The following is a 21,549-nucleotide window of genomic DNA, read 5'->3' on the forward strand; positions in this document are numbered from 1 at the left end:
TTCATGGTTTGTACTTACCTGCTGCAATTGCAACTGAAGCGCAGCAATCAGCTCATCCTTTTCTGATATCGCAGCCTTATCATTCTTATGTTTCAGAGTCACTTTAATGTCTTCAGCACATCTGTAAGCAGTGCTTACCTCCTCTTCGTTTACATGCTCTTCCTTGATGGACCTCTCAGGAATCTCTTCATATATCAGCTCTTTGACATGCTTGCACTGGTTTAGCTGTGTATGAAGCGTACCTAACTCTGTCCTGAGTTCATCAATTATTCTCAAGGCAATTGCATTGTCTTGCTTCAACGGCACCATATTTGTTTCTTTTTCAGTACAGTCCATCTGTGCTTTTTCAAGCATCTTAGTGAAACTGTATTGCTTCTCACACAGCAGTTGCTGTGCCTCTGCCAAAACTCTCTGGATAATTAAGGCTTGATTCAAATGAGTCTTCTCTCCTTCCAATAAGTCATGATACTTTATATCAATTGTTTTCAGATGACCTTCCTGCCAATCTCTCTCTCTTTTTGCCAGGGAAGTCTTTAAATCTTGCACGGTTGCATCTCTCTCCTGAACAAGCTGTCTTAAAATCTTCAGCTCATCTAAATTGGACAATGAGGTTCTCTGGAGTCGCTCCAGTTCTGCAAGATTGTCATTATACTTTAACTGGATGGCAGTAAACTCATTTGTCTGCTGACAGTGTTGCTCCAAGAGAGCCTTATAGTTATCTTTCAGTTCATTGAATTCTTTGGTTAACTGATTTTCATTTTCTTGAGCTTTTTGCAGTGTCTCTTTTCGTGCTAGTAATGCAGCCTGGCTCTTTTTCTGCAGCATTGCCTTTTCTTGCTTCATTTGAGTAAGCTTGTTTTCTAACACATCAGCATTATCATTGGAGAAAACTCTGTCTTGAGATTGATCTTTACATTCTGCAATTTTATTCTGAAGCTCTTCCACATTTTTCATCAGTCTCTTTTTATGTTGTTCAAAAATATCTTCTTGCTCAGCAGCAATTGCCTGAAGCTGTTGAATTTGGACACTTTTCTCATTGAGTTGTTCCAACATTTCTGCCAAGCAACTTTCTTTTTCACTTACTGTCGACTGCAAAAAGTTTTTTTCAGATTCCAGTTGTTCAGCAAGTTTTTCAGTTTGCCTTTTGTGATAATGGATCTCCCTTTCTTTATCAAGGCCTTCCTTTTCAAGGAGAGAAATCCTTTCTTCATACACTTTTGCGGCAGACTGAGCTTGTGTTGCTGTTTCCACTATTTTTTTTTTAAAACGGGAAATATCATTATCATTGTTTATACTGTCATATTTTTTTTCAAACTCTTCTATTTTTTTCATCAGATCCTTTCGAATAAGGAGAGAAGCTTTAAGCTTTTTCTTTATTGTGTCATTGTCTTTAGAAATCCTTGCTATATCACATTTTAGGTCATCGTTTTCTTTTAGCAGTTCAAGCTTTTCTGAAGTCTTAATTTCGTTCTCCCTTAGGGAACATGAATTAAGTTCTTCTAGCTGCAAAGAAATCTCCTTATACTGCCTAGTGGATGTATAGTAATCTTGTTGTATAATTGCTAGTTGTTTTGATAGATATGCATTTTCCCCACCAAGTTTCAATCTTTCATTTAAAGCAGACTCCATGACTTGGGAAATGGATGCATCCTTTTCTTTTAACTGCTGACTAAGCCCAACAAGTAACTCCTTTTGCTGACTTATCTGAATGGTCATGGAGATGATTTGGTCATCTTTTGTTTGAAGTTCTCCATGTAAAGACGAGTGTTCGAGAGAAGCTTCTGTCACTTTTTCTGCCTCAATCTTCAGCTGAGTTTGTAAATTCTCTACTTCCTCCTGTAAAAATGAAATTTCTTGACTTTTTTCAAAATTACTCTTATTTTCTTTAGCAATTGCATTTTGCATTTTTTGAAAATCTGCTCGTATACTATCAAACTTGTTTTTCAAAGCATCTTCCTCAGAGTAATGACTTGCTTCAACTTGTTTTATTATTTGATGCAAATGTGATCTGTCCTCATGTAAAGTGGCAAAATCAATGTCAGCACCACTGAATTTTGCTACAAGTTGTTCTAACTCCTGTTCCACAGCCTTAAGAGACTGTTTCAAATTTTTGGTCTCATTATCCTTTTCTTTGACTAATGCCATGACCTTTTCAAGTTGCATCCTAGACGTTGATGCCTCAAACTCTTTTGCACTGAGCAAATCAGAACCTTTTTTAATAGAAGAGAACGCTTCAGCCAGTTTGTCTTGCAAACTGTCGAGGTCCTGTTTCAAAGCATTTACCTTATCATCTTTAGATGCAATTTCATTTTCAACATTACTCAATTGTTCCACAAGTAACATCTTGTCATGTTTTTCTCTATCTAGAACTAGCAGCCACTCTTTTTCAGTGTCCTCCAGAGTTTGCTCCATTTTATGAATACTATCTTTCATTCGAGAAATCTCTTCCTCTTGAGCACTAACCTTTGTTTGAAGGTTCTCCTTGTCATACACCATTTGCTGGATGCTTTCACTCATGCTGCTGGACTGCTGCTCCAACTGAACCTTGAGCTCCCCCTGGGACGTGCAAATTTGATGATGCCGCCTCTCCAGCTCTTCCTTCTCTGCAAGATGTTTTCTAATATTCTCGACTAATCGTGTATTTTCATTGTTGGCTGCTGTGAGAGAGCTCTGGTGCTCCTTCCTTGACATACTAATCTCTTCTTTAAGCTTCTTATTTTGCAATTCTAGTTTCTGTATTTCAGAAATCAGGTGAGATGTATGTTTGGCTTGGGCTGTGTACTGATTGTTAATTGCATGTAAAGACATTTCTCTCTGCTCCAGGTTTTCTGTCAATGCATTCATTTGCGCCACAACTTGAAGATGTTGAGCTTTTAGTCTTTCTATTTCAACTGTCAATAGAGAGACACTTGCTTGATGAGAGGAAAATGCTTCATCCTTTTCTTTTGACAGCTTGGAGTTGATGTTCTCTGTCTTCTCAAGTTTATGTTGGATTGAAGACAGCTCGTCTCTCAAAGCTTCTATTGTGGTCTTTGCTGTGTCGTGTTCATCTGATAGGTTCCTAAAGGTCAATACTTCATCAGTTCTTTGGGACAGTTGCTTTCTCATGTCTTGCAAATCCTCCAAATTGGCCGCATATTTTTCTTGCAGGTTAATGAGGGCACTTTGTTTTTCTTCAGATGACTTTTTGTGGTTGGAAGCGTCAGAGGACAGCACCTGCATTTGACTTTGTAACTGTGACACTAATTCTGTGCTTTCCATAAACTGAGTTTTGAAAAGCAACAACTCATCGGCCGTTTTCTGTAAATCTTGAAGAGATTGTGATTGTTCCATAAGACTACAGTCTCGTTCTTCCAAGGCTTTTTTAAGATTTTTGTTTTCTACTGTCTGTATTTGGAGAGTACTGTTAATCTTAAAAGAACATTCTTCAAGATGTGAAATCTGTTCTTTTAAGATCTCACACTCTATTACTTTGTCTTGAAGATTAACGTTCAAATTTTCATTCACAAGCGAGACATTTTTTTGATCTTCAAGACTAGACTGCTCTTTTCGCTCCAATGTATTTTTTAATGTTGTTGACTCTGTAGTAAGAGTTTGGACTTGATCTGTAAGTTTGCAGACAGAATCTCCAAGCTCTGTAACTTGAACCCTTAAACTAAACGCTTCATTATCTTTCTGTTTCAGCTGCTCCTCCTGCTCAGAAATTCTACTTTCAAGTTTTTTCAGGGAGTCATCTTTTCCTTGGATGGCTAAACTAAGATGGTCCTTGTCTGACTGAGCAGTTATGAGTTGCAGTTCGCTATCATTAACTGCCGTTTTTAGATATGCAAGCTCTTCGTGTCCTTTGGAAAGTTCTACAAAAGATTTCTGAAGCTCAGATTTCAATCTTACATTCTGATCATTTAGTGCTTGAATGGCATCTTTAAAATCAGTTACCTCAGCTTTCATTAGTTCATTTTCTTGTTTTAGTTGACAATTTTCTAACGTGAGCATCCCTCCAGATTCCTTTAGGTTGGTAGTTTTAATCTGCATCTCTACAAAACTGTTGTTCATGGCTAGAAGTTGACTCTCAAGTTCCATCATGGACTGACAACGTTTATTTAATTCTTCTTTCTGGTTTTCAAAATCACTTGTTATATCTTTTAATATGTGTTCCTTTTGTTCTAACTGTTGCTTTGTCCCTAAACATTCTTGCCTGACTGACTCAATCTCACAATGCATCTGCGACACAAGGTCCTTCTGCAACATGACTTCATTCTGATGAACAACACATTCATCTGATTTCTGCTGAAACATTGTTTCCTTCTCCATTAGTCCTGTCTTTAGGACAGACCCCTGTTCTTGAAGCATGGATATTGTGTCCTGTAATTGCAGTTGTTGTATCTGCTGGGCATCCAAGAGAGATTTGTTTTCTAACAAAATTTCTTCTTTCTCAAACATTGAGAGGTTTAACTGATTCATTTGAATTTTTAGGTCATTAACTTGCTCTAGCAATGCTTGAATCTGCTCTTCTCTTTCACTCAGTGTTTTTGAAAGAGTACTACATTCATTTGTTTTCTCAAGCAAACATTCTTTGATAGAAATTTCCTTTTCCTGAAGGACCTGCTTTGCATTAGTTAGTGAACCAAAAAGCTCTTTTTTTTCATTGAGAAGATCATTAATTATCTTCTTATTATGTGTGATTTGTACCTCAAGTTCAGATTTCCGTTCTTTGAGCAGGCTAGTCTCAGTTTTTAATTCAAAAGCCAATGAAATGTTGTGTGCCAATTCATTTTGTAGTCGTTCATTATCTTCTGCTAGACTAGTTATCTTCATGCTAAAACTGGAGTTCTGCTCAAGAGTGCCCTTAAGCTGTCTATCAAGGTCTGAAACAATATCTATTTTCTTGTCAAGCTCATTTTCTCTGGATTTGAAAACTGCATGAAGTTGATGGTTTTCTTCCGTGATTGTATGTACTTCATTTTTAAGGGTTTGCAGCTCGGTTTCCCTGGAGTCTGCTTCTGATTTGAGTTTTCTGGACTTTTCTTCCATTTCATTGATTTCATTTTTTAGAGCTTTCACAGTCTTGTTTACATCATCAAAGTCATCTTTGTGTTTTTGGCACTGATGGACCATATTTTTCATCATCATTTCTCTTTCTTCAAGATCTTTGCTAAGCTGTGAGCGTTCAGAATTCAGTGATTCAACTTCCACTTGGAGCTTAGATAGAGAATTCTTATGGAAAATAATTTCATCCTGCAAACGATGACACTCTTCCTGTTTTTCTTTCAACGTTGTATCCTTGTCCAATAACCCAGACTTCAGACTAGAATCCTGTTCTTGAAGAAGAGACAATTTTTCTTTAAGCTGGATGTGGTCACTTCTTTGAGCCTCCAATTCTGCTTGAAGATCAGAGGCAATCCGCTGTTTTTTTTCTATGGTAACGTGCAACTCATCTACCTGAGAAATGTAGTTCTGTAATTGCCCTTGCAGTTGTGTGACGCGGTCCTCCTTCTCCTTCAGTAACTGGTTGAGATGGCTACATTCATTTGTTTTGGCCAGCACAACCTCATTGTTCGAGAGTGTGCTTTGTTCCAGAACTCTTTTCAAATCTGTAGCTTGTAAAATTAAATCTTCTTTATTTTTTTCTAATTCATGAATAATATTGTTGTTTTGTAACTGTTGCGATTCTAATGCGGATAACTTGACATGCAGAGAATCTCTTTCAAATCTTATTTCTGAAATTGCAGCTACTCTTTCAGTTACTTCCAGTCCAAGTCTTTCATTTTCCTTTGTCAAGTTTTGTACTTGGCTCTTTAAATTGTTGTTAAGTTCAAGAGCAGATGTAATCTTTTCATTAAGTTGGTTTTGATTCAGATTCTGTAGTTCAAGGTTTTCAGTGAGATTTTTAAGATTTTCTTGCAAATGCTCTTTTTCAGTCTCCATGCCTTTTAAGAGATCCTTCATCTTGGCGAAATTTTCAATATTATCATCAAGTTCTTTGCACAACTTCTTATTTTCAGACTCCCTGACTTGTAATTCTACATTATAGCTCTCTCTTTCACCCGCTGCCTGTTCATCATTTACCTTCAGCTGGTTTTCCAGCGATAATATTATTTCTTTGCATTTCTCCATCTCTTTTTGAACATTGTCCTCACTCTGTGCTCGTTCCTTTAACTCTTTGGACAACAACTTCATGTCATGATTGCATTTTTCCACTTGGGATAGGAGTTTATTCTTTTCATCCTTTATAGTTTTCAATTCATTTTCATATGTTTCTTCTTTATTAAGAATATTTTTCTCATTGTTAGTATTCATTTCCTTGAGCTGCAAAATAAGTTCATCAGACTCATGTTGCCTTTGGGTAGCTAAATTCAGTTGTTCCTTTAGTGAAGAGATGCGTGCTTCACATTCAGAAAGTTGAGTATGATGGCTTACAATTTGTTGCTGAGTCTTAGATTGGAGGTCCTGAATAGTTTTCTTATCCTCCTTGGCCAGTTTTATTAGGTGGTCCAGCTCTGCTACTTTAGGTTTGCTTTCTTCTTTGGCCTTGTCTAACTCCATCTCAACATCCTTTAGATTCCCAACAAGCTCAGCGATCTTACTATTAAGGGCTTGCTGATCTGCAGTCTGCGAGTCTCTAATAATTGTGGCCTCTCGATGTGCCTTTGTCAGTGCGTTTTCTACTTGAACCAAGTTTTCTTCTTTGAGGCGAAGCTCTTGTTTGAGAATTGTAACCTGTTCTGTATACTCCAACATGTTGCCATTGAGTGCTTTATCTTTTTCCAACAGAATTTCTTTCAGACTATCAATCTCCCGCTCACAACTTTGAAGATCATGAATGAGTTGGGCCCTTTCTTCCAGGTGAGACGTGTTTAACTTGACTAATTCCTCATTTGTCTGGTAAAGCTCATTTTGTAATGTGTCTAAAATGATGTCTTGCTTCTGACTCTGCAAAAAAAAATCAGAATAAGTATAAAGTAAGATTGGATCATTTGTATTTTTTTTCACCAATGAAAGCAAAACATAAACCTTCCAATATTGGTTAAACATATCTTAAAAGACAGACTGAAGTGCACCTTGTCTCTCAGCGCACTCAGCTTCTGTGTGAGGTCAATGACTTCTGCTTTTAACTCAGAGCAGTGATTCTCTGAGATACTGCGTTTCTTGGAAACATTCTCAAGCTGAGTGTAAGAAATTAGACAATTAGAGTAGACAATATCAAGCCAACAACACAAATAATGCCTAAAGCTGGGCATACACTTTCAGGAGTATTAGCTTAAAAGGGGACATACTATGGAAAATTGACTTCTTATCTGCTCTTAGTCTGTGGAGTACTAGTCCATCCATCCAAATGTGAAATTAAAGAGCCAAGTAAAACGTTCATCTGTCGAATTGAAAATGTTATGAGCAAGCCCTTCTGTATTTCTGCCCCACTGTTATGTAACAGGTCAAGTGGTTAGCACGTCTGCCTCACAGTTCAGAGGTTGTGGGTTCGATCCCGGCTCCGGCCTCCCTGTGTGGAGTTTGCATGTTCCCCCCGTGCCTGCGTGGGTTTTCTCCGGGTACTCCGGTTTCCTCCCACATTCTAAAAACATGCATGGTAAGTTGATTGGACTCTCTAAATTGCCCCTAGGTGTGATTGTGAGTGCGGATGTTTGTCTTTGTGTGCCCTGCGATTGGCTGGCAACCAATTCAGGGTGTCCCCCGCCTACTGCCCGAAGACAGCTGGGATAGGCTCCAGCACGCCCCGCGACCCTTGTGAGGATAAGCGGTGTAGATAATGGATGGATGGATGTTATGTAACAGCTAGGTTATTTGACATATTATACCCCCCAACACACACACACACACGCTTACCTTACCAATAGTGGACTATCAGCCCAGACAGACAAAGAGAGAATCCTTATTATCTAACAGGAGACCACCCTATAACGAGGTGGAGCTGTGTGTACCCATCCACACTGCTGATGAGTGCTTGTTTACCACAATGAGTTTGTTTCTTTCATGAATGGCTGATTTAACCTAAATATAATCATTATTTATACATTTCTGTCGGAGAAAAATATTGAGAGTATAATTGGGTTAAAAGTGCTCCATTTATTCTGTGGATTTCAATTTTAATTTTCACCATAATACAGTAAGTATTTGTTTTAAACTTTGTTATAATGTTCTGTAATAAGGACAGAAAAAGATTCAATCATTGTCATTTTACAAAATTCTACATGAAATAGCTATTAATGTAATTTTGAATGCTAGGCCTAAATAAGCGCATAAACGGACTAACTTCAATTTATTTGCTATGTTGAAGGGTTTCCCTACATCTGAAATAAGCCTACTCACTGCAGTTTCGCTAAAGTGAATATACCTGCTACTTACACATATCTTTCTCTCTGGTGAGTGTCATGCATCACTGTTAAGGTGTGTTTTACTATATCTAGACCAGGCGTAGACGTACAGCTCCGGTCCTGGAGGTCCGCTGTCCTGACTGGTTCACGTCTCAATCATGTGACACACCTGATTTAAATGATCAGCTCATCAGCAAGCTCTGCAGAAGCCTGATAACAATCCTGATCATTTGAATCAGGTGGTTTGGATGAGGGAGACGTAAAACATGCAGGACCGTGACCCTTAAAGACTGGGTTTGGACACCCCTGGTCCAGACTTTCAGACCAAACAAGGAGAGTACTGATCAGAGATGCAGCCAAGATGCGCATGATCACTCTGGATGAATTGCAGAGATCCATCCACAGCTGAGGTGGGGGAATCTAGTCATCGGACAACTATTCGTCGCACACTGCACAAATCTGGCCTTTATGGAAGAATGGCAAGTACAAAGCCATTTCTCAAAGAAATCCCCCAAAAGTCCAGTTTAAAGTTTGTCATAAGACACCTGGGAGACACACCAAATGTGGAAGGTACTCTGGTCAGATGAAACCAAAATTTAAGTTTTAGGGCAAAACATTATATTTTGCGTAAAGGTTACACTGCACATCCCCACTGTAAAACATGGTGGTGGCAGCATCATCGTCTGGGGCTGCTTTCAGCAGGGACAGGGAAGGTAGTTAGAGTTGATGGTAGGATGGATGAAGCCAAATACAGGGCCATTTTGGAAAATTAAGGAAAACCTGTTGGAGTCTGCAAAAGACCTAAGACTATGATGGAGGTTTACCTTCCAACAAGACAATGATCCTAAACAAAAAGCCCTGAGCAATTGTGATGCCATTTTCAGTCGACAGGAAGTGGCAAAATGGCCGTTCCTTAAGATGAAAAAAACGGGTGGGTTTTGCTGTTTAACTCATGTTCCACAAACGCATTATTAATCAGAATGCCATGGTTGACTAGTGGAGGTGCAGAGCATATAATTATAAAAATGTGGGTTAACTTTCTCTTTAAGTTTGATTGACTGATTTATTTAATTGGCCTTGATTAAAAAATGAGATGAATGGCTCGGAATTGGGCTTGAAAGAGGTTTCATTTGCAGAGTGTATATGCCCAGCTTTAGCATGAAAAAAAAAAAGATTCCCAACTCTTACAGCTTGCTCAGTTTGAAGGAGTTTGTCAGAGATCTCTTTGTACTGAATCTCTTTTTCACTCAAAGCTTCATTGATGCTGTTGATGAGCTCAAGTTTCTCCGATGTCTTGGCTAATGTGTTTTCCTTCTCAATGAGTGAGCTTTCCAGGCACTCTTGTGTGTCACTGAGCCTAAAAACAATAAGCATAACAGCGACTATTAGTTTTATAAAATGAAGAATGAAGACCTGCTTCCCTGTTAAACAGGAGATAATGCATCAAGCAGTGTTTTGCAAAACTTTAAAAATTACACGTCATTTATATCCAAACAATTGACATACTAGAACCGACCACCGACTACAAATAATGTAATCTACTAATTTATGAAACAGCACCGGAAACATTGCAATTTCATTACCAAGATTAGGCTGACACAAAAAACATACATTTTATTAATCACTGGTGTAACCTACCCCTTAAGTTGTTCATTGAGACTGCTAACCAGCAACTGATGTTTTTCTGCTTCCCTGTTCTGCTGACTACGCACACTGGTAAGTTGGGTCTGTAATTTATCTGTCTCATTCTGTAAGGGAAGCAACATTAACAAGCACAGTAAGAATTTAAATAATTGAATAAAATCCTGGATATACATACATGGACACAATTGTTGGTACCTCTCTGTTAATGAAAGAAAAACGCACATTTGTCGCAGAAACAACTTGACAATCTGACAAAAGTGATCCCTTAAATTTTATAAATACAAATTTGAAATGGAAATTAAGCAATTAAAAAAAATCAGACATTTTGTTTTAATTGTGGTTCAACAGAATTACTTTTAAAAAACAAAGTCATGAAACAGGTAGGGCAAAAATTATGGTACCCTTAATATTAGGTTGCACAACCTTTTAGGAATCACGACAATCAAACAATTTTTGGAACTTTCAATGAAACTTCTGCACCTCTCAGTATGTTATTTTGGCCCACTCACAAGAGTAAACTGCTCCAGTTGTCTCAGATTGTAATGGTGCTTTCTCCAGACAGCATGTTTCATTTCCCTCCACAAATATTCAATAGGATTGAAATCAGGGCTCATAGAAGGCCACTTCAAAATAGTCCAACGTTTTGCTCTTAGCCATCGTTTGTTAATAGTAGTAGTATCGTCAATACTTCAACAAAACCTTAACTTTCATTTAGAGTACAGGAAGTCCTCAATTTCCGAACGAGTTCTGTTCCTACACTGGCGATGTAACACGCATTTCCGCGTATGTTGGATTTCAGTTAAAAGTCGAAATTTACGTCAAAATACTTTGTCTAAAAAAAACGAAAATACATTCAAATAAAAAGCATACGAGTATTACTGCTGAGGGGTGGATGGAGAAGGAGGAGAGGAGGGTGAAAAAGGCAAAGATGCTGCGGAAATTACGCTTGAATCATGACGCTGTGCGTCGCCGTATATACCGTATCTATGTATATATATACACACACACATACATATATACATATATATATATATATATATATATATATATATATATATATATATATATATATATATGTATCTACATATACATATACACATATACACATACATATATATATATATATATATATATATATATATATATATATATATATATATATATATATATATATATACACACACACACAGTATACACATATTGTTGTCATGTGAAAAGCATATCTCCAATCTTGGAAACTTTTAAAATTTTCCCTTTAAAGCGATGTCTAACGCAGAAACATGATTAATGTAAAAATCATAAAATAAAAAAAAAGGAGATAAGTGTTTTTCACATGACAGCGATGATATATATATATATATATATATATATATATATATATATATATATATATATGTGTGTGTATGTCAAGGCCTGTTTCATGAGATTGTTTTTAAATAATTCTGTTAAATTTATTACTTCTGTCAGATTCAACTTATTTTGTGACCACTGTTTTTTTTTCAATATCAGAGGAGGAGTACCAACAACTTTGTCCACGTGTGTTTAGTTAATTACCACTGCACACAGATGTCGAGGACCTAATGATGATCACAAAAATTATTTAAGTCTTAATTACCTGTACTGTCAAGTGTTGGAAAAACTCTCCGAAGAGCATGTACTGTACTCATTAATTAATCAAGTTCAACAGTAAAGTCACCACACCCAGTGATGCAGAGACCAAACATTGGACTTTCTATTAACATTGTTCATAAAACAAGTCATGTAATGTTCATGGTTAAACACACACACACCACACCATTAGCAGTCAACGCCAGAGGTGGTCTCCAGCGCACACAAACGTGAGAGACCTAACACACCTGAAGGATGCAGTTTGGCTGTTCATCTTCATTAATATCAAACGTCACCTGTGTTAGAAGGCTTTGTTACAATATCCCAGTCCTCAAGGGCAGGGACATGCAAATGACTTCAGCATTTACTCATCACTGGGTAAATGTTTGTGTGTTAGTGTATGTTTTGCTGTACAGGGGAGGCTGGTTTGATTTTTTCCTTACGGGGAAGTCAACCCAAACATTTGTTTTCAAGAATATGTTCTATGCAAGCCCACTAGTTGAAACAAGGCATTCTGATATATATTGTTTTTGTGGAATAAGAGTTAATCCAGGTAACGGGTGACCTGCCGTGATTGGTCGTTACCTGAGCTATGAGCAGTTGTGGTGTTATTTTCAGTTGACAGAAGTGACAAAATGGATGCCCCCTGGTTGGCTAAAATGGGGTGGATTTTGCTGCTTAACTAATATTCCACAAACACAATATTAATCAGAATGCCGTGTTTCAACTAGTAGGCCTGCTGGGAAGATATTCTTTGTTTGGGTTGATTTCCTCTTTAAGTCTTTATGATCATAGTTTGAAGTCACATGTGGTTCAACGATGAGACTACCTGTAAAGTCTCAATGCGTGCCTGCAGCTGGAGACGATCTTCAAGACCTTGACAGCGCTCTTCCAGGCTCAGTATCTGCTCTTGTAATTGATTTCTTTCCAGCTCCAGCTCCTCCACAACAGTCCGCAAACCATCTTTAATTTTCAGGAGGACAAACAGGCAGAAAAAAAATGTTGTCTTCTCAGTATATACACTCTCATTCCAGTCTACAGGGTATACTCAGATAAAATAGTACATTTACAGTTGCACTCTAAAGTTAACAAATATTTATCAATGTCATATTCATTTGGGACTTTTCAGTATTTATTGGAGGCATTCTTTTTACCGGGTTGTTTGACTATACAGCAAACATTGCCAATGATTGTGATGATTTAAACAAGAAAAGGTCATGTACAGTGCTGTGAAAAAGTATGTGCCAGAGTCCTGATATTTTCTGCGTACATTTCGAAAGTAAACATTTCAGATCATCAAGCCAATATCGCACAAAAGAAACCAATAAATTAGGGCTGCTCAATTATGAAAAAAAAAAAAAAAAAAAGAATCATGATTATTTTGGTCATAACTGAAATCGCGATTATTCAAACAATCATTTGTTTTTGGGTACAAAACAAGAAAATGTATAAATGTAAAAAATATAAAGACAAATAAATGTAAGTAATTTCCTTTTGGACCAAACAAAATTGATAAAATTAGTTATAAAATCAAACATGCACATCTATAAATTCAAGTATGATTTCCTTGTGTAAACAAACAGTGTGTTCGATAAAAATAAATATTAACTCATTCACTGCCAGACATTTCCAGACCCTCTTTTACCCTAACATTAAAAAAATAAAACAAATATAAATAAGTTCCTGTGATTGAATGGCTGGACTGTGAAAAGAAAAGTAAATTCGTCAATGGCAGTCAATGAGTTAATCATCGTTTTTTTACGAATTGTAATTGAAATTCGATTAATTGCACAGCCCTGCAATAAATACAAAATGCAGTTTCTAAATGATGACTGAAGCTTTATTAAGTGGAAAAAAATAATCCATTCTATCTTAATGTATCTTTTTATCCATCTTTCTTTCTTATGTATTTAAACAACTCTGACTTGTTTAATAACCACTTTGACTAATTGTTGAGGTTTGTGTCTGAACAGAAAAGAAAGAAGAAGAAAAAAAAAAGACTTTCCCAGACCAAAAAAATTCTACCGGTCCATTTATCTTTAATGCCTTTTCTGCCAGATGCAGAAGGAGCTCTATTCTGTCCCCAAAATGGTTCCTACTCTTATCCTGTTTTTGCCGCCCCCACACAGGAGGGCTGCGCTGCCTATCTTTCCATGTATGACTCCATGGTCTTACCTGGTTTCAACTTGTAATTGTGCAAGGGTTACAAATAGACAGGAAAATGCAAAGCCAGGAGAAAAGATCACAGCGACAAAAAGTCCTAGCTCAAGTCACCTAATTATTTGTGCCAAAGAGTCAAATCTAACACAGTTAATACAGTATGTACATATTAAAGCATTAAGGATGGGAGTGCATAACCGTCTTTCTACCCTTAAAGCCTGGAGCGCTGTTGCGTCTTTCTACCCTTAAAGCCTGGAGAGCATATACGTCATTTTATTTATTTTTGTTATCCAACTTTTGTTCTCTTAACCAATGAAATGCATCAGAATATACATGTAATGGTGTCGTGAGCCCGCAGAAAATGGTCTGGAATTCTTTCGAGACATAATGGCGGACGCCATCGATCGCGGGAGCTTTGACATGAATAATGGCAGTGATATCGACGATGAGCTTGTGGACTTTGAACCAGTAGAACCAGTCTAATGTGATATATGGTTCAGATATACGTTTGTAGACAATGACAATATCAACGTCTTTGTAACAAAATAGAGGATACCACTCGATTTTTAAAATTAAAAATACTGCTTCTCTTGCACTGACACTTTATTTTTACATCTTCGATTGAAACAGTAAAGATTAATAAACTCGGGCCTGTGTGCAAGCCACATGTCTAAGGTCTCAAAATCTCAAAATCATTGAAGATGTCTGTTACATAAATTATTCCTGCCAGGAAAAATAAAAATCCAAAGAAATCATTAAGAGCCCCAAATTACTGTGATTTATTTGATTAATACTTACTTACAGTACTGTTTATGATGAATTTTGCCCATGATACGCAAATGTAAACTTCTGACCTAAATTTTACATGAAATAGACTTGGGGAAAAACAAACACACACAAACACACACCCCACGCACACAGCATTTGATATTATGTTCAGATACTTATTGTATTTCTTAAATATATTTGTTTTCTCGTTTGTTTGTTTTTTTTATTGTCATGATCATCAGCAAACTGCTATTACAACAGTCATTGACTGTGCTTGAGTGAACACAAATGTTTAATCGGAAAAAGCACAACAATACTTCAATCAGATATACTACGAGATCCCCATAGTATCAGCTCCCCGCCATGCTTACCAGTGACCCTCAAAGCGTTGTACAGTGATCATTTCTTTTGAAATAAAGAATTTGTTGATTGCTCACCGCTCGTCCAGGTTTCTTTGTCCATTCTATGGCAGCATTAAGAATACGAGAGCGAGCCAAGCGGCTGTGCAAAGCATCGGCATCGACCAGCCCACTCAAATGAGAATTGGTATCATGAATACTAGATCGCTCCCTTCTAAAGCTTTTTGAGTACATAAGTAATTGCTACGATGGGTCTATATGCAAACAAGGTTTCTTCCCTAAACTTTGAGAGCTGACATATTGCACGTACATCCAAGCAAGGTGGTGGCATCACCCTCATCTCTTAATTTCAGTCCCAGGTAAACTGTCAATTTTTAGACGAATTCTGACTGTTTCTGACCTAGCTATAGCAGCCATATTATTAGTGCCCACAGCTACAGCTTCCTTTCCTTCTCATATTGAGTCTACTGATCACACAATTTCAATGTGGCTCTCTCTAAAACCTCAGCAGTGCAGCACCATTAAGAATAAAAATGCAGACTAAAAAAACCTACACTCTAGTTCACAGATGAGACCTGAGCACTTAAACAATACTGCACAAAGTTTGTCTTAATAAAACCAGCCCTAAAGACTTATTTGATCAACAGAAACCTACTTCCAACAGCCCCCCTATTCAGCTAATGATTTCATGCAATTTTTGTTATTCCAAAAATGTAATTTATTCGAGTAAAGATTAAAAGTACTGTACCCCAAATCTGGCTAAATCCTTTGATTAGTGGGACTAAAACAGGCATTAATGGGACCAACGTTCCCTCTAATTTTCCATGTGTCTGAGCATTCACACAAACTCCCAGAGCATTCCTTGGATCACGGTGAGCAACATTCACGGATGGACTAACAATAGCGCTTATTCAACCGTAGCAAGAATTGAAGCCACAGGTGGCCATTTTACGTTGCCATTTGCTAAGCGCACCTAACTTGAATACATTTATTTCTCAGCAGCATTTTCACATTATTTTCTGTCTCTATGTCAGAAATGCCACCGTATATGGCATACGGTTGTAGCAATAAGTCTGGAAGAAGAGCTACATGCATTGTTTATAGGCAAGAATGTGTACATTTTCTCTTATAAGGTACTGTATATCTGCGAGTGCTATTCGAAAATGTGTCTGCATCATGTTGTCAGAACTATCAAAGCCCATCAGGACAAAATTGCTGCCACATGTAAACCTAACCTCTGTAAATCACGATTCACAATACTCAGATAATCTGAATGGTCATCGCAAACAGTCAAGTTTGTTCACTGAGAGGCTCTCAATTTTCCAGACAGGGATACTGGCGTATAACATGCAATGATAACATTGTTTTCAGTGAAAAAAAAATCGTCAAAATGCCAAATATCAGTCTAGTAACTAGTATCAGAATGCCCGTGCATTTTTTTTAAAGTAACTCAATACAAAAGGAATCAAACCTTATGCAGAGGTCCCTTGAAATTGAAAGCCCCAATGGTTGTGCAATATTAGCATGTGTTGGCAAAAGTTCAAATCATTTTTGCATTTCAACCGGTCATTGTTTGTGACATCATCATATGCGTTTCCCGTCAGTGCACCTGAGTCGTGTATACTGTATTGCTTTGAAATGATGACTCTACACCTTATGCTATCATCAAGAAAGATATCAAAAAGCTCCCTAGTCGACCAAGTTAAATCCTCTGTGACTTTAGTTCACTGTGTGTCTTGTTGATTTCATAACACACACGTGTGGGAATTGTTACAAAACGTGATCCGTAAAGTGCATCTGTGATATGACATTTAGTACTCTTCCTCGTTTGTCATTGAAGTTTGTGAATGTCTTTGTTGTTTGTTTTTAACGGAATTACTGATGATTATTTACGTATATTTATCTAGCAATGTATTATGTTAAATGTTGAAACATTTCCTGCACATTTTTTACGACGGCTAAAGTTTGGACTTCGGAACAAAATATCTCAAATACAGTATTGTTGCTTTCATGGCAGAATTTAGCTTGGAAAGACAACCAAATCGAAATTCGATTAGCATGACAGATTGGATTTGCACTTTGAGATTCTTGTACCACTGTACTACCATTTACTTTGGCCTGGGCTGACTATTCCGAACAGGGAGGAAATGTCTGCATTACTCTGCTGCTGGCCATTGTTTTCGCTGTTTCGTGTTCTATGGACCTTAGGGCATTTCCTGTAATGAATTTGCCACAAAATTGAATTTGAAGCATGTAGTGTAATCCAGCCCCACCCAAAAAAAAAAAAAAAAAGAAATGCAATAAATCAAAGAAAAAAAACACAGTTGAAACTATCTTGCAACATACAATACCGGCCAAAAGTCTGGATACGGTTTCTATATCAATAACATTAGAAAGTGTGTCCAAACGTTTGACAGGTTGTGTACATAATTTCACCAGAGCTCAATGCATTCACAATACTAACCCCAACAAACTAGTCAGTTCAACCAGCATGCACGGTGTGATGAAAATGCAAAACAATTATGAATGTCATAATTTCATTTAATTGGGAAATTTTCAGAAAACCAACGTTATTCTTAAATTTTGCTTACTGTTTTGTGACCCAGACACCTTACTTGCACACTAAGTTACACAAGTATGGCCTGACAGATGGTGGGAACACAAAATTAACCAACAGCTACAAAAAAAAAAAAATAACAACAACAACAAAAAAATATGTACCTGTATTTCTAATGTTATGAAAAATGAAAGATGAACCCAAATGTGATGACAACCAGGTGCATGCTGGTATAAACTGTCTAGCGGTTCTCCCACCTGTGTCAGGTGTACTGTACTCAGGCCACCAACCTCCCATATTTTCTCCTTCCATTGGTGTTGTGCTCTCCGAGGTGCTTTGGTAGTCCTGGAATGGGGCTTTTCCATCAAATTCAAAATCCTCCTAAATGTAAGAACAATTCCATCAAACAGGTAATATAAAAGTATCTTTAAAGCAATACCGTTCGAAACGTAAAATCACTTTTAGAGTAGAGGTTATTATAGAAGTTGGTAGCACATACATTATGTCTATATGTCATAATGTCTATTTATAACTAATAAGTTACTTGAGATGCTTATGCTTTGAGAGAAAAACAAAAATGTGCACACACAGCAATATGCATCTCTCAAACTTTGCAGGACGCTGAAATGCAGAACGGAGAGCAATTAAAAGCACATCCGGCAATCAAGGTACAGTATATTGATTTTGTAGAACAAACATGGTTGGACACAAAGGTGTGTATGTAGTAGAATGTCAAATACAAATGAGGTGTGACTGTGACAAATTTTATATGACCGGATTGTGTTGGAGGTGGCTCATCACCGGATTATTTCAAATGCATGGGAAATTATAAGCAAGTTCACATTTTATGGTTACAAATAATTCATGTTGGGGAGTTTGATGATTTTGCTCTTTGTTCACTTTAACTCATTCAGTACCAGACTTTTTCAGACCCTCTGTGAAATGACATAAAAATGTCATTGGGATCGAATGTTAATTCACCGAAGCGAATTCTTTAGTGAATTAAAATGTCACAGAAAACCTGAACACACACAAATAGACATCATATGAGATGGTGTGAAGAGCAAACTCACAGTAATGTCCCGTAGGTGCCTACCTGCAAGCTTCTTTGGGCTGGTACAGCCAGCTTCTTGGCTCTGTGTTGACTGAGGCCCTGAGCTTGAGCTAGCTCCTCCTCCAACTCCTGCTGCCGAGTGGCCAGTGCTGAATCGGAGCAGCCAGGAAAGAACCAGTCATCCTCAATCAGTTTTGTGCCACAGGAACAGGGGGTATTTGGGTTGGATTGAGGATGTAGGTATGGATGGAAAAGGGCATGAAAAAGGGTTTGGATACAACTAGAAGATGCCAATAGTGAATATCGAGAAGGACGAGGAACAATGTGGGAAAAAGAGAACACTTGCTGAAAAAGTGTGGTCCGAGCCTGCACGTTTAGGTTGGAAAGAAAAAGTGACTGTCTTCATATATTTGGGAGACAACAGAAGAAAATTGACTGAAGGCAAGAAGAACAGACCAATTTTCATAAAATCATCATCGAAGCCAACCATTATCATGATCACTGGCTAAAGTAAAGATTCTTTGACTGTTTTTAATTGCAGTAAGATTTTCATTTTGTCAGGCAGGGTGAAAGATCCTTGAAGTGGCTTTTTTTCCCCCCCAATCATGTACAAAACATGTTCCCATCTGTTTTGTGACAAAAGGCTGACAAAGCGTAGGCTGAAGGGGCAGCTCATAGCAAAAGAAGAAAATAGTGGAATGGACACAAGAAACTAAGTAAGTTGTCATATAATAGCAGCAAATGAAAGAAAAGAGCACAGCAGATACTGAAGATGGAGCGAATGACACGGTTTTCAATATTGTTTACAGATATGTGCACGTACCACCTCCCTCAGTCACTCGATTAAATAGAATACATGCTATTGATGAAACAACTAGGGATGTTCGATACCACTTTTTTTTCAGACCGCTACCAGTACTCAACTCTTGAGTAGTCGGCCATAACGATAACAAATACCAATACCACTAGTACTTTTGATATATAAAATTTACTCCCAAAACAATGACAGATCCTTTTAAAGAAAGACATAATTTCTACTTAAAATTACATGAAATTAATGTCAATTTCCTATTATATTTTGTCCATTTTTTCCAAATACACATTTTGTAAAGAACACACCGTAAAAATTTCAATAAATAAATAGACACATAAAACAAATAATCCAGGTGGCAGAAAAATTCTCAATCAAAATCAGGGATGCTCCGATTGATCGGGCACCGATCATGATTGGCCGATTTTTGTGAAAAATGACGTGATCGGAATATTCGATCAGAGCCTTTTATTGCCGATCAAATCATCCGATCACCCGCAGCTCATTCTTCGCAGCCTACAGCCGTGTTGTGTCCCTCCCCCTCTGCTCGCTGCGGAGGTGAGGCTGCTACGTTCGCACAAACTGCGGTGGGAGCATTTCTGGCGGCGCGTTTCAATTGGAGTCAATGTAGTTGGCATGGGCTGGCGCAGTATGAATGATGCTTTTGGAGCGGTGGGACGTTGTCGCGTATTAAACAAGTCAACTTTTTTTCCGTTCCGCCTCGTGGCAGCCAATCAGCATCGGGTATACTACGTGACTACGTCTCACACACAGCCAAACAGAGCCAGAGCTCGAAGGTCCCCCGTACACTGCGGTGTCACACACAGCCAAACAGAGCTGCTGTAATAACTGTTAAAAAAAAAAGCCGCCTAGTGAACAGGACGCTGTTTGGCTGTGTGTGACGTAGATGCCCGATATTGATTGGCTGCCGAGACGAATTGGCAAAAAAGTTGATTGGTTTAATACGCGACGACAACCAACCACTCCAAAAGCATCATTCATGCCCGCGCCCGCCCGCGCGAGCTACATTGACTCCAATTGAAACGCAGCGCCAGAAATGCTCCAACCGCAGTTGGTGTGAACGTAGCATTGTGTGTGTGGAGTTTGCGTCTTGTAATACTATATATGCCATGAAAGGGTACCTCGCGGAGGGGAGCATGGCCAAAAGTTTCAACACAACCAACTTAATGCGACATTTGAAGAACAAGCAATTGGGAGACTATGGTGAGTTTACGAGGCTCACTGCATTGAATAAAGTCAAGGCGAGCAGACGGTGTATGGCACGCATGCTGCAGCTTGTTACAGTATGCATGATGCGTTACTGTCACAGCGCAGTAGAGTCACCATAAATAAATGGAAAAATATACAGATATTCCATGTGATCAGAATTGGTATCGTATCGGCCGATCTCACTCATGCATGAACGGTATCGGTGTCATAAAACCTGATCGGAACATCCCTAATCAAAATATTTGTATGTGGTTGTACAATTTCCTTTCACTTCAAGATTTCTGATGTTTTTTGTTGTTAATGTCTTTTTTTTGTGTCATGTGCTGTTTATTGTCCTTCATTTGCACTCGTTGTGGACTATTTTTAGCGTTTTGGCGGTCACATTCGCCGGTGAATATCGGTGCTTCATGGTTGCGCCTTTTCAGCAACATACTTGCACCAGCACTAATTTTAATGGGGGGAACGTCGGCGCTGTAGAGCTCCGGACTTTGACGTCACGCATCCCACAATGCACTGCGCCAAACGTAAACAACGCCATATTGGCAGCATAGGAAACATGTCACTACTTTGATTAATGGTGCCATAATTTTACAATGGTAGACAGCTGTTGTGCATCAGGGTGCCACAACAAGAGGAGGCAAAAGAAGGGGTAAAAAAAAAAAGAACCAAGGCGTAGACAATGAATAGCAGTCATAAAAGGACCAAAAACATGATGGAGAAACTGGTGGTTATTGCCATTGCTATACTGATAGATCGTAATACTCAATATTCTGTCCAGCTTGCCCATGCATCTTAAAGTCATTTTCATCAAATTGAGATGTGAATTGACGTGGACAGATTGTTGAGGGATAAACTTCAGTTTTATTGCTGCGCTCCATTGTTAGTCCTTTGCGTGCTGGCACTAGTATACTGCCGATGCGGCTGTGTAAACACATGCACGCCGGAATAGTGACGTGACGTCAAGAGCTCTATAGGCCATTTTACATTCTACGTCATTAAAGGCTGTGCATGCATCATTAACTCAAATCGAC

General features: G+C 38.1%; 1 protein-coding gene across 1 annotated transcript in view; it reads right to left on the minus strand.

Moving 5' to 3' along the window:
- The window catches only part of LOC147150557 (uncharacterized), a 57,742-nt gene that overhangs the window by 13,666 nt on the left and 22,527 nt on the right, over positions 1 to 21,549 (minus strand). The window contains 7 exon segments of the mRNA XM_086026346.1: positions 2,464 to 6,930; positions 7,059 to 7,163; positions 9,516 to 9,684; positions 9,966 to 10,075; positions 12,409 to 12,542; positions 17,681 to 17,804; positions 18,520 to 18,626. Coding sequence (XP_085882472.1) covers positions 2,464 to 6,930; positions 7,059 to 7,163; positions 9,516 to 9,684; positions 9,966 to 10,075; positions 12,409 to 12,542; positions 17,681 to 17,804; positions 18,520 to 18,626 — 5,216 coding nt within the window.

This window comes from Filicampus tigris, chromosome 3, assembly GCF_054856515.1.
Source record: "Filicampus tigris isolate MCC_2025a chromosome 3, RoL_Ftig_1.0, whole genome shotgun sequence".
NCBI lineage: Eukaryota > Metazoa > Chordata > Actinopteri > Syngnathiformes > Syngnathidae > Filicampus > Filicampus tigris.